The 14340-nt window shown below is 38.9% G+C and overlaps 1 protein-coding gene across 1 annotated transcript in view; it reads right to left on the reverse strand.

The window, feature by feature from the left end:
• Positions 1-14340, reverse strand: part of LOC138683422 (importin-11-like) — a 109744-nt gene that overhangs the window by 57629 nt on the left and 37775 nt on the right. Inside the window, 7 exon segments of the mRNA XM_069775139.1 lie at positions 814-1006; positions 2946-2964; positions 2966-3014; positions 4631-4679; positions 5542-5600; positions 6549-6681; positions 11833-11905. Of these exon segments, the coding sequence (XP_069631240.1) occupies positions 814-1006; positions 2946-2964; positions 2966-3014; positions 4631-4679; positions 5542-5600; positions 6549-6681; positions 11833-11905 (575 nt within the window).

The following is a 14340-nucleotide window of genomic DNA, read 5'->3' on the forward strand; positions in this document are numbered from 1 at the left end:
GGGGGGGGGGAGGTAGAGAAAATCAGGAGTGAAGTTGAGCCCAGGAAGAAGGGAGGGGTGGGGGGAAGGCATTTTAAGATTTGGTTATTTCTCATTATCCTACTCTGATTTGATTTGTAATAAATTAAGTTAATTTTCCCAAGTCGAGTTTGTTATGCCTGTGACAGTAACTGGCAAGTGATCTGTCCCTGTCCTTATCTCAACCCAGGAGCCTTTCGTCATATTTTTCTCTCTCCCTGCCCCCCCCCCAGCTGAGGAGGGGAAGTGATAGAGTGGCTTGGTGGGCACCTGTTGACCAGCCAGGGTCAACCCACCACATCCATACATACATAAGTGTATGAAGATTCAGAACAAAACACAGTCCTACAGAAATAGGATACATAAACTGTTTGATAGTCAACTGCATTTCAAATTCACTGTTTCTGTATTTCAGAGTACTGGTATTAGTTAATTACAACAAACACCAAGCATTTTATCAAACTTTTCTCAAGGGAAAGATATATCTAACTATGATGAAAATGAATCAAATTCCATATCTCAGTACTTTTTAAAATTAGTTCAGTGAAAACTAAACCAATTTACAAAAAGATATTCATACTCCTCGTGGATTTAAAATTACTTTTGCAAGTCAATGGCCATATATAAATACTTTAACCATCAAAATAAGTATTATCAATTTAGACAGAAGCATACATTACTAACTATTGAAGCATTAAATGCTTCAAAAGAATGTCTTAAAAGATTTTAAATCTTGGTATCAACTAGAAAAACGTTACTCAAGGTATAAAAAAATTTTTTAGTAAATAACATTACCTTCAATATTTTTGGATGGCTTGTAAGCATAATTTTTTACAATTATCTTAATAAGATTCAGGCACTGTACAATAAACTGCTCAAATACAACTCCTTCACCAGCGTCTGTGAAAACATAGCTTACAGCAAACTCCAATGACCTCTGAATCAAAGGGGTAAATGAAAAAGGATGTTGATCCAAGAAGTCCAAAAGCTAAAAATTAAGGAAGTAGAAGAGCAAGAAAAAGAAATAAAATTACTTTTTGTGCAAGTCCTATATTAAATGCTTTCATAAACTAGTTATCAAAAACAGGTGCCTATTTATATAAAAGAAAACTGAACAAGGACAGGAAATTAAGAAGAGATTAGTTTCAATGATTAATGACGCATTATTTCCCCTGAAATTCTTGATTCGTATTCAAAATTGCCTTTTTTTTTTTTTAAGTTTAAGGAACAATACCCATTTTCAACTAGAGCAGCTTGCTAGCAACACAGTATATAAAACACATCAGCCACAATTAAAACCCTGAATGTTTTAGCAGATAATTCATCCCTATTAGAATTATTGTAAGTAAAAGAGGCATGAGGGAAAGAATTCTTCCTTCTTTTTTTCTCCCCCCACTGCAGTACAAGCACTTACTTCTTCGTCTTAGCTTTTCCAACTAGTGGTCTAGAATACACTGGTCCATTCCTTTAATCTCCTCTAGTACTACAAAAAAGTCTAAACCTAAATTCTTGCATCTGAATTTCTACAGATGGCAGATTATCTATGAATAAAGTGTATTTTCTCTTCAGGACTATGAAAAAAAGATACACATACCTCATATACTTTGCTTGTTAGTTCAAAGTAAGAAGTACTATGATAAAGACTAAGAATGCTGGGTCAAAGCATCTTTAATTCAATTTTCATGAAGCTGACAGGTGCCTCCCACCTCTGATAATTATGCTGAATATTTAAATAAGACCCATGGCCCCAAAATAGACTCTGCAAACAATGGGAATTCTGTAAGTGTTATATCTATTAAAAACAGAGCAAGTGACAATACTAAAATTACCTTCTGATAATATATGCAATTAATGTGTCCTGGGTTCAGTTGGGATAGAGTTAATTTTCCCAGGAACCTGGGAGGGGGCACAGCCAGGACAGCTGACCTGAACTAGCCAAGGAGCTATTCCATACCATGTGACATCATGCTCAGTGTATAAATGGGGAGCGGGCTGGGGGGGGGGGGAATCTCAGCTTTCTGTGGGGGAAGTGGCGGAGCGTCAGATTCTGGGTGGTGAGCAGTTGCACTGTGCATCACTCGTTTTGTATAGTCTTTTATTAGTACCGTTGTTGTTGTTGTAACTTCTCTCCTTGTGTTGTCCCAGTAAGTTGTCCTTATCTCAACCCTCGAGGTTCCGGGTTTTGTTTTGGGGTTTTTTGTTTGTTTGTGTTTTTTTTTCCTCCTTTCTGATTCTCCCCCCTATCCCACCGGAGGGGGGCGGGAGGAGTGAGCGAGCGGCTGCGTGGTCCTTTGTCACCGGCTGGGCTGAAACCACGACAATGGTTGCACAGAATTAGCTGAAAACTCCAAATGTATTATATAACATAAAAGCCACAGAGGGCAAGAGAATTTTTTTTGTTAATCTTCTTTCAATAAACTATGTCCTGGAAAGTGAGTGAGCGGCTGCGTGGTGCTTAGTTGCTGGCTGGGGTTTAACCACGACAAACTAAAAGTGGCCAGTTATTCAGTAGAACTAGCAGTGCCTTCAAAATAGCAATCTTACTACTTATAAAAGACAGGATGAAAAGTGTCTCTCTTCTTTATTCATCAGTGCTGGTACCAATGTTTTAGCAAAACTTCCAGATTTTTTTTTTTGAGCAAAATCCTAGTTAAATAATTTGCTTATGGAATGCACTTAATTTTGTTTGAGCTAAGGAAATGCATTCTTCACTCCTGCAACTTAAGTCAGCATGAGTAAACAGATACCCTTTTCTTTTAAAAAAAATTCAAAAATATATTTCATAACAAAGAAGTTTTAAGTTGCAGTACCTTCCATTTCTTTAAAAGATCTGAAACCTATTGGCTTTAAGGAAAATATATATCTGAACAGGGACTGCACTGCCAGAATGGTAAATTATTCAGTAACTAAATGGTGAATTTACTTACCACTTTAGTGAACAGAATTAGTCTTTTCTAGATGGTCTCTGCATACATTTTCTGCTCCTATACTTCTACCTGGTAAATCAGATATTTAACAACTATCATTTTTTCAGACTTTCCTTTTCTTTCTGGATAGCTACTTTTTAAAAAATTAACACTGGAGAACAACTTGTTTTATCTGCAGTTCAGGGATTATGGCAGCCAGAAAAAAGTTCTATGGCAGGATAAATTCAAAGTCATAAATTCAAGGGGGGGGGGATCTTTAACCATTTCTCTCTGCTGCAGTGAAATTCACTGTAACTGATCAGAATAAAACAATCAGAACATCATTACAGACAACTCAATGATAAAAGACAGTTAACTGGTATATTCTTACTACATAATACTATGTGCTTTTCTAGAAACCCCACCTTAAAAAAATTTTACTATGAACACTGGAAAACATTCTAAATTTACAAAAAACAGATAAAGCCTTTATAAAAAAAAGAGAAAAACAAAGAGCCATAATGAAGGCATACATGCAAAAAACATAACAAAAGTAAACCCTAATCTTGTATGGTAGTCGTGCCTGCTTTTGCAAAACAGCTTATTGATTAGAAAAGTGGAGATGGGAAGCTTCAGCTCAGTTCTTATCTCAGGACATTCAAACCCCACAGTCCCCATGTTCTAGGGGACTATGTTAACCACCAAGCTTCAGGATAGAATGACCTTCAATTCAGCCTATTAAAGCTAGGCAACTATCTTGCTAAAAATGAAAGAAGGGCCAGAAAGAGCATGACTATACTATAATAGAAGGGGCAAACAGTTGCATGCAGAGAAGCCTGCATTTTAGACAAGCAAAAAAGGTATTTTATTTTGGCATTTAACACAGTGGCAGTTTCCATCTTTTCTAGAAACAAGGCTCAGAGCCTGAATCAGCCCCTCACCTAAGTACAGGTTCCTGATCCAAGTACCTTCATTTGTATCAAAAAAAATTCTTTCTACTCAGTTTAGACATCTATCCTCAGAAAAAGCGTTGTTGAATCCTAAAAGAATGACCTGACAGTCTTTAAATGAATGAATGGCTTGTACCATGCCTACTACAAGTGCACAGGCAAGAAAGGAGGAGTGAGTTCAGATGCAACACTGCCAAAATCTTTTTGTTTGCTTCAGGTAACCTCCCTGCAGAAGTACTAACACCTGCCAATTATGCTTATATTTCTGTTGACTGTGTTAACCTGTGGTTGCCTGTCTCAGACTACTACTCTTCCAGGTATAAAGTACATATAGCTGAACATGGTCTTTATTTCCCATTTGACACTTACAAAATACATGGCAAACTCCAGGAAAAAGAAAAACAAAACCCTCCCAAACAAGAAAACTCAAGATGATCTGGGTTTTAGTAGCATCTAGATATTTTAATATGTATACTTTGTCACTCCATGGCTTAAGTTTTTTTATTATTATTATGATTATTTTGGAATTGGCATTATCACACCAAGTATAATTTTGGTGGGATTTTAGTCTTTTAATATAAAAGGACATTTTTGCTGAAGCCTTTCCCGTACAGTTTCAGCAGCATTTAAAGTAATAGCTCTGCACTTATATCAAAATCATTTAGGTGCAAGGTATTTTTTTTATAACTATATTATGCTTTCATCCAGTTTCTAATATTTAACAACCAATACAAGGAAAAAGATTTAGATACTTACTACACTCCAGAAACTGTTTTAGCCGTTCAAACACTGCATGTAGAAACCCCTGAAAAATATATAAGTATGTGTCTTAAAGATGAAGCTCATTTTGTACTGTATTACAAGAAGAAAGCTGAGTCAAACTGAAGTCAGTTCAGATGCATTACTAGCTCAGACATCACCTTATCACTTTTAACTGAAGTAATTTATTATCTTGGACAAGCAATTTCCTCGTGAAACAAATAATTAGCTATCTAGGAGACTGCATAGATGATCCAAACTGACCTTATTAGTACCACACAAACAGCATATCATCTCTAATAGGAAGAGGTGTATGTAAATATAGACATATGCTTTACAATCTGTTTATCCAGTTCTTTCCTGTTCTCAACTTCCTAGTTTAGGATGTAGCTCTTGGGTACCCAATTCTTCCAGCAAAGCAGGCAGTGTTTGGGGTTAAGGGAGAGGTTTGGGTTTTTCTTCTCACACCCCCCCCCCCCCATGGGCTGCATACCACAGGCTTTCATCTCATTATCAGACAAATTCTATCAATAGAATTTGATAGGACAAATATGCCATTACATTCATCATTAAATGAAAACATCCTCTTCAAATGATGGCAGAGAATACACGAGACATCTTCCAGTAGGGAACAGGGATGTCACTATCATGTGACATGTAAACTGGAAAGGACACTTTTTTTTTTTTAAAAAAAAACATCATGCCATTGGTGTCAGCATTTAGGATCTACCTAGGATCTGACAGTTCTTAACTGATGAGAGAACAAATTTGAGAGAGTGTCGCTTGATCTTCCTTTACATAACACAAACATGTGCCTTTCAACTATCTTTAAACATATCTCTAACAACACCTGAAATCATCAAAAAAGATTTCTAATTTAGAACTAGAAACAGATATACGTCACTTACCATCACCTCTATGCTCCAATGAGGTTCTACAAACCCATGGACTGTCAGTTTACGAAGGACTGGGGGGGGGGGAAGAAGTTACTTGTGTAGATATTTCTCAGCCCTTGTTTCAACAGATTTCAGAACACAATTATAGTTACAGTTGCTGTGCCTTTCTTCCAATTCTCCAAATTAAAAAATACATTTAATTTTGGGCCTTTGGATGCCTCAACCATACCTAACATGAATCTAATCTTGTTGAAATCACTTTAAAATTCAGTACATTATGTGTAAAACAATGAAGAGAATTCCAAGAATTACTGAATTCTCAAGAAGAATTCTGCAAAAGCTGTAAGTATTCACCCTCTGAAAGGTTTGTAACAGGAAAAGGGCCAAGTACAGTCAACTAGGGTCCATAAGCCATCTTATGATTTTTCTCAGGTTTATCACTGCCAGTAAACCAGAGAAGCCACATGCTGCACATTCTGAAACAATTAAAGACTGATATCATCTAAATTGCAAGCCCCCCCCCCCCAATATCTCAATTCTTCAATGCAGCAAAGTACAGTAAGGATATGTATTCATCCCACTGATAAGTACTTGAGCATCAACCTAAAATCTAAACTGACTGCTAAGGCTACCTCTTCACTGACCATGAGGTGAACTTAACGCAACAAAATTCATAGCTCAGCTTCCTCAGTTAAGTGCCTAAAGGTAGATGCAAGCCTAAATTACAACACACATAAAAAAGCATCCTGTTATGCCCTCCACTTTCCCACCTCCTAGACTTTGACTTCTTACAACACACATATCAGAATGGTTCATACTGAGAAACAAGAGTACCTTCTCCCCCTTCCATGCCTTCTGCCTTGCTAAAGGCACAGGTAAAATAAACCAAGATTACTAGTTTTCCCAATGGACATGGCTTTGTTAGAGAACATTAAGACTCTTTACCAAAGAGGACTTGATCATTTACTGTGAAGAAACTTATTTCATTCCTTATATTTAACATCATTCTATATTATTACCTTTCAATGACAACAAGGTTCTTTCTAATGAATTTGTGGCTGCAGCTTCATCCTCTGTACAAACTTGCTGTAGGAACATATCAGTATGATGATTCCACAAGGAACATGCAAAGCTATAAATACCTGATGCAAGCTGCAAAAAGAAGACAGACCAACAATATTTCCCAAATTTAGCTATAGCATAATAAATTCCTAAATTTTAAAGGCCACTTTAGACTGTTAAATTATTTAATCCATCTTGTATAACATGGGCCAGTGTTGCACTTGCTTCTTTGTTGTATGGAGTTGTTCTGATCCAAAGATGTTTTCCAGAAAAATGTCTTAATTTGAAGATGTTATGATAGACACACCTGCTTGCCTGACTACTTGTTCTACGACTCTACCACTATAAAAATAACTACTTAGGCCTCCTTTCTTATCTGATTTTAACTAACTCCAGCCATAGGTCTATAATAGTGTATGAGCCTTTGTGGTGGGTTGACCTTGTCTGGGCACCAGGTGCCCACCAAGCTGCTCTATCACTCCCCTCATCAGCAGGAGGGGGGGGGAGAAAATAAGATGAAAAAAAGAACTTGTGGGTCAAAATAAAGGCAGTTTAATAAAGAAAAAACAAAGGCCACATACAGAAGCAAAGGAAAACAAACAAACAAAAAGATTTATTCTCTACTTCCCATCAGCAGGCGATGTCCAGCCACTTTCTGGGAAGTAGGACCTCAGTATGCGTAGTGGTTGCTACAGAAGACAAACACCTTATGATGAATGCCACTCCCTTCCTCCTTTCTCTTAGCTTTGAGTGCTGAGCAGACATCATATGGTATGGAATAACCCTTTGGCCACTTTGGGTCAGCTGTCCTGGCTGTGTTCCCTCCCAACCTCTTGCCCACCCCCAGCCTACTGGCCTTTGGGGGCAGGGGGGGGAGGAATGTTGGAGAGACAGCCTTGATGCTGTGTGAGCACTGCTCAGCAGTAGCCAAAACACTAGTGTGTTATCAACACCTTTCTAGCACAGCACTATAAGGGCTGCTATGGGGAAAGTTAACTCCATCCCAGACAGACCCAATACAGGCTTCAAAAAAATCTTTTCTCCTCATCGCCTCCTCTCCCACAAGATTTAAACTATTTGTCTTACAGCATAGTTAACATCTGAATCAGCTTACTCTGGGATGCAGTGTATTGCTTTTATGTGGCAAGGTTTTGGTAGCAGGGGGGGTTACAGGGGTGGCTCCTGTAAGAAGCTGCTGGAAGCTTCCCCTGTGTTCGAGAGAGAGTGAGCCCACACCAGCCGGCTCTAAGACGGACCCGCCGCCGGCCAAGGCCGAGCCAATCAGTGATAGTGGTAACGCCTCTGTGATAACATTTTTAAGAAGGAAAAAAAGTTGGGACGGGGAGAAAATAGCCACCGGAGAGAGGAGTGAGAACATGTAAGAGAAACAAGCCTGCGGACACCAAGGTCAGTGAAGAAGGAGGGGGAGGAGATGCTCCAGGCGCCGGAGCGAAGATTCCCCTGCAGCCCATGGCGAAGACCCTGGTGAGGCAGGCTGTCCCCCTGCAGTCCAGGGAGGTCCACGGTGGGGCAGATATCCACCTGCAGCCCGTGGAGGACCCCACACCGGAGCAGGTGGGTTCCCGAAGGAGGCTGTGACCCCGTGGGAACCCTGCGCTGGAGCAGGTTCCTGGCAGGACCTGCGGATCTGTGGAGAGAGGAGCCCACGGAGCAGGGTTTCTGGCAGGACTTGTGACCCCGTGGGGGACCCACGCTGGAGCACTGTGCTCCTGAAGGACTGCACACCGTGGAAAGGACCCATGCTGGAGCAGTTCGTGAAGAACTGCAGCCCGTGGGAATGGCCCACGTTGGAGAAGTTTGTGGAGGACTGTCTCCCGTGGGTGGGACCCCACGCTGGAGCAGGGGAAGAGTGTGATGAGCCCTCACCCTGAGGAGGTGAAGCGGCAGAAAATAACATGTGATGACCGTAAACCCCATCCCTGTCCCCCTTGTGCCACTGGGGGGGCTTGGTGGAGAAATCCGGGAGTGAAGTTGTGCCCGGGAAGAAGGGAGGGGTGGAGGGAAGGTGTTCTGAGATTTCGTTTTATTTCTCATTTACCTTACTCTGGCTGATTTGTAATAAATTGAGCTAATTTTCCCTAAGCTGAGTCTGTTTCGCCCGTGATGGTAATTAGTGAATGATCTCTCCTGTCCTTATCTCGACCCGCAAGTTTTTTGTTATATTTTTCTCTCCCCTGTCCAGCTGAGGATGGGGGAGTGATAGAACGGCTTTGGTGGGCACCTGGCGTCCAGCCAGGGTCGACCCATCACATGCAGTTAGCAGTTACATGCATGTATCTAATAAAAACAGTACTGAACAATGCCTACACTGAAACTTTATTTTAATGATAGCTGCAAACCCTGACTTTCTGCCTCAAGTTATTTTAAACATAGAATGACAAATAGTTTCTAATTAGCTAGCACTGAACAAATCTTAGATTTAATTCACATTACAGTGTAGCGTTCGCCGCATATCAAGGTGCCACAATTAGATCACTGATCACCCCCCAGACCAGGGAAAGAGACAGATAACACACACAGTGTGAGCGCCAACTTCCACCTTTTATTGTGCAGTCAATTCCTTTTATAGTAACAAGGGTAGGCGGGATTACAGACACATCATAAGGCTGCAACTAACCCTCTAACTTTCCGTGACATCGCGAGATCTTCCGAACGCCGAACCCTACAGGACCCCACGCTGGAACAGGTGGATGCGCCCAAAGGAGGCTGTGACCCCATGGAGAGCCTGTGCTGGAGCAGGCTCGTGGCAGGACCTGTGGAAAGAGAGGAGCCCACGCTGGAGCAGGTTTTCTGGCAGGACTTGTGACCCCATGGGGGACCCACACTGGAGCAGTCCATTCCTGAAGGACCACACCCCATGGAAGGGACCCATGCTGGAGCAGTTCGTGAAGAATTGTACCCCATGGAAAGGACTCGTGTTGGAGAAGTTCGTGGAGGACTGTCTCCTGTGGGAGGGACCCCATGCTGGAGCAGGGGAAGAGTGTGAGGAGGAAGGAGCAGCAGAGACAACATGTGATGAACTGACTGCAACCCCCATTCCCCGTCCCCCTTCCCTGCTCGGGGGGAGGAGGTAGAGAATTCAGGAGTGAAGTTGAGCCCAGGAAGAAGGAAGGGGTGGGGGGATGTAGGGTTCGGCGTTCGGAAGATCTCGCGATGTCACGGAAAGACGGAGGGTTAGTCGCAGCCTTATGACGTATCTGTAATCCCGCCTACCCTTGTCAGTATAAAAGGAATTGACTGCGCAATAAAAGGTGGAAGTTGACGCTCACACTGTGTGTGTTATCTGTCTCTTTCCCTGGTCCGGGCCGACCAGTGATCTAATCGCGGCACCTTGATATGTAGCGAACGCTACAGGGGGAAGGCGTTTTAAGATTTGGTTATTTCTCATTATCCTACTCTGATTTAATTGGCAATAAATTTAATTAATTTCCCAGAGTCGAGTCTGTTTTGCCTGTGACGGTAATTGGTGAGTGATCTCCCTGTTCTTATCTCGACTCACGAGCCTTTCATTGTATTTTTCTCCCCCTGTCCAGTTGAGGTGGGGGAGTGATAGAACAGCTTGGTGGGCACCTGGCATCCAGCCAAGGTTAATCCACCACAATGGCATAAGATTTTGTGCTCCTCATTTGTGGTTCATAAATCATGCCACAGACTTTAAATGAACATCAATAAAGTCTCTGTAAACACGTCAATATCACAACAATTGTTTGGGCAATCATTTAGGAGCAGGCTGCTGGCATAAAAGAAAACAATCATCCACATCTTAAAAGCCTACATCCCAAATATGTCATAAGGACACACAAATAAATAGATAAAGCCGCTAGTCTTAATATCCCATCTCAGCCTGCAATTATAGCCTCAGAATTGCCTAACTGTTCATCAGCAGTGGAATTTATAAGTATAAAATATACCATACTATTGTATAAGAAGGTTAACTGATTAAATACTAATAGAAGTACACAGAAATTATTGATAAAAAGTTTGAATTGTTTTATGCATGATGCAGTTAACATTAGGTTTTTAGAAATGTAGATATTATGCAACCACTTAAAAATTAAATATTTGATAAATTTTGTACTACCTAGTAGTAACATAAATGAAACACGCTTTATGGTCCAACATGACATACTTCACAGGTTTTTTTGGTTGAAATAAAGAAATAAGTATTCTTTAGTCATATTTTTTACATTGAAACTATACCTACACTACAAATTTAAAGATATTTTCTATGCCTACATGCATTTTAAAAAAATTACATTTGAAATAAAAAAACCTTTAAATTCTAGTCAAAATTATCATTACACAAATTACTTCTAAATAGAATAAGTTATCCTAGTTTTGATATATTGCTCTAATCCTACAAATAACATTAATCCTATCGATGAATCTTGAAAAGTTGAAACCGAACTGTCTGCAGAATGGAATTTTATTTGCTATACCTTTTCCTTTTAAGCTTTACCTTATGCAAATCATTTCTATGTTTTCTTCAAAGTTCTTTAAGACCTAGCTTAAAATATTAGCAAATAATTCCTTTCAGAATCTCATACTTACATGAGCAAGAATAAGTTAGCAGAAGGAAGACTGATTCATCTAGCATATGCATAGTTTGAGCCCCTAACACTATCTCTAAACTCAATTTAACAATAAATCCTTATTCTAATCAAAACAGTAGCTTAAAATTAGTTATTTTAAATATTTTAAGACAAGACACTATCATACTGAAGCTTTATTATGCCTATTTAAATTCATTAATGCTGTGATTAGACACTTGACAGCAATACTGCTTTAGGTGGGTTTATGCAGCAGCATTCTCAACAGCTCGTTCCTGCTACACCACTACCACCCACCACCACACTTCCTTGTATGGCTATACTGGGAGTCAACTCAGAGAACAGATACAGCTGAAAAAAGAAAATCACTCGGGGGAGGACAGAGGTTATGTTTGAGCTACATCCATTCCCTGAAACATTTCATCAAATGGTTGCAAGGGACAACATAAACTGCAACAAAAAAAGCCAGAGACAAAACACGTTGAATTATGATCTATGGAAAAGGATTGCAAGACAGGATCTCACTTCAACATAAAGATCTGTTCAAAAGGCAAAATGTAAATTGAAACTTGTCAACTTTATTATTAAACACTTTGCAAAGAATGAAACCAAATTATATACCAATACAAGCATTTGCTAAGAGAGTAATAATTAATCATTCATCACTAACCTGATTCACTGGCTCATTAAAGTTAGTAATAAGTCCAGCACGCAACGTAGTTTTTTCTTCTTCAGAAAGAGCACTGTCAGAATATATTTATTAGAATATCATTTCATTTTCAATAAAACCCAACTATTAATTCATATTTAGAATTATTTTGCAACTACTACTAGACACAGAAGTTCAATGATCATTTCCATCTGTGTTTGACTGGATGAAGTTTACTTTTACACACCATTTTCTTGAAACTAATGTATTTCAGTTTGATAAACTATCAAGAGAACACCCCTTGTTTTTCCACTATCTCAAAGATATTTGAAAAGAGAAGGACATGAAACAGATAAATATTTATGAGGCCATTTAACATCAGGTTTTGATGCAACCTTTGTAAAAACAAATGGCAAAAGAAAAAGTTCACAGAGAGTGTAAAGTACACAGATAAATGATGAAAATAAAGGAAAACTATACAAATTATGAACTTATTGTTATTAGGCATTTATTATACAGTTATTACCATGATGATTGCTGACTCGAGCATGACTTTGCTCATATATACTAATGGATAATGACAAAAAGGTGCCCAGTATAAGGCAATCACGGTATCAGATGATAGCTCTTTTTGCAAAAGCAATAATCCTTTTCTACTTATTAACAAGAAAGTCATATAGCTACACTTAAAAATCCAGATCCTTCGAAAATTATCCCTTTGGGTGAAAAAATATATTGAAACAGTCTTCAAAAAATATAAGGAAAAGTAATAAGAAGGATAAGTTCTAAGCCAAAAAGATTAATTTTCATTCAAGTGAAGCTTTACACTATCTTTATACTTCCTTTTAAGACTACAAGTTACAGTATCATATCACTCCTGTACTACTCCAGACTTCATATGACCCATGTAATTTTCAAAGTTCTGGGCAGGAAATATAACAATCTGCTTTCAAAAATGCTTTGTTGGTAATTATAGATTATACAATCAGGAAAAAAACCTAAACACTTTCATTTACTGATAGCACCTAGAGAGACTTAAATTATCACTCAAGGTTGTTTAGATGAAACTGTTTCACCTAATGTTGCAATGATTTAGACGCATGCATGCAATCATCACATCTCAAATGAAGTCTAGTAGTTGGGAATTAAGAATAAACAGACTAACGCAACTAGTTCCTGTTGTCTGATCTCCATTGTCAGTCACAGACACTAACCTACAAGTTTTATATAGTGTCGTGGTTAAACCCCAGCCAGCAACTAAGCACCACACAGCCGCTCACTCACTGCCCCCCCCCACCCAGTGGGATGGGGGAGAAAATTGGGAAAAAGAAGTAAAACTCGTGGGTTGAGATAAGAACAGTTTAATAGAATATAAAAAGAAGAAACTAATAATGATAATGATAATACTAATAAAATGACAACAGTAGTAATAAAAGGATTGGAATGTACAAATGATGCGCAGGGCAATTGCTCACCACCTGCCAACCAACGCCCAGTTAGTCCCCAAGCGGCAATCCCCCCACCCCCACTCCCCCCAGTTCCTAAACTAGATGTGATGTCACATGGTATGGAATACACCGTTGGCCAGTTTGGGTCAGGTGCCCTGGCTGTGTCCCCTCCCAACTTCTTGTGCCCCTCCAGCTTTCTCACTGGCTGGGCATGAGAAGCTAAAAAATCCTTGACTTTAGTCTAAACACTACTGAGCAACAACTGAAAACATCAGTGTTATCAACATTCTTCACATACTGAACTCAAAACATAGCACTGTACCAGCTGCTAGGAAGACAGTTAACTCTATCCCAGCTGAAACCAGGACATATAGTGAGATTTAAAATAATGCTTCAAGTTCCCTATAACACAGCTTTTACACTAATCTAGAAAAATACTAAATATCCATCTCAAAATAATAAAAAACAGAGGTAGGATTTATCCTAAGATCAAACATTTGCAACAATTTCTTAGTTTTTACTTTTTTTCCCCTCTATATAACATAAGTACTCACTATATCCCAAATCAAAGACTTAACGTTCTAAGTACAGTACACAAAGGGAGCGATTTATTGTTTCATTGGTAACTCAGAACTGCACACTAAGTCTTATTTTCAAAGGTAATTTATAGCATTCAGGAACCAAATCTGAATGACTTTTTACCAAGATTTAGGCTCCAAGATATTTTTACGTGAAATTAAATTATGCCTAAAAACATTTTGGGTAAAGTTTATAAACTTTTACCATTGCAGAAATTTTTTTCTGCAGGGAACTATTTCAGTTATTAATCTGAAGCCACTAGATGACATTACATTTTAAGAAAATAAATTTCTATGATATCTGGCTTTTTTAAATACACAAATGCAGTATATAATTTCCAGACATACAAGCATACTCTGAATTGTTTCTAAAACTTGCAAGCTACTATTAAGAAATCTAATATTAAACGTAGCTTGTACAATAACTCACTTTGAGATAACAGAAAGCACCTAAAAACCTGTTTTGTAAAGAAAAAAAACCCTGTTCAACTATATTATTTCAT

This window comes from Haliaeetus albicilla, chromosome W, assembly GCF_947461875.1.
Source record: "Haliaeetus albicilla chromosome W, bHalAlb1.1, whole genome shotgun sequence".
Lineage (NCBI taxonomy): Eukaryota > Metazoa > Chordata > Aves > Accipitriformes > Accipitridae > Haliaeetus > Haliaeetus albicilla.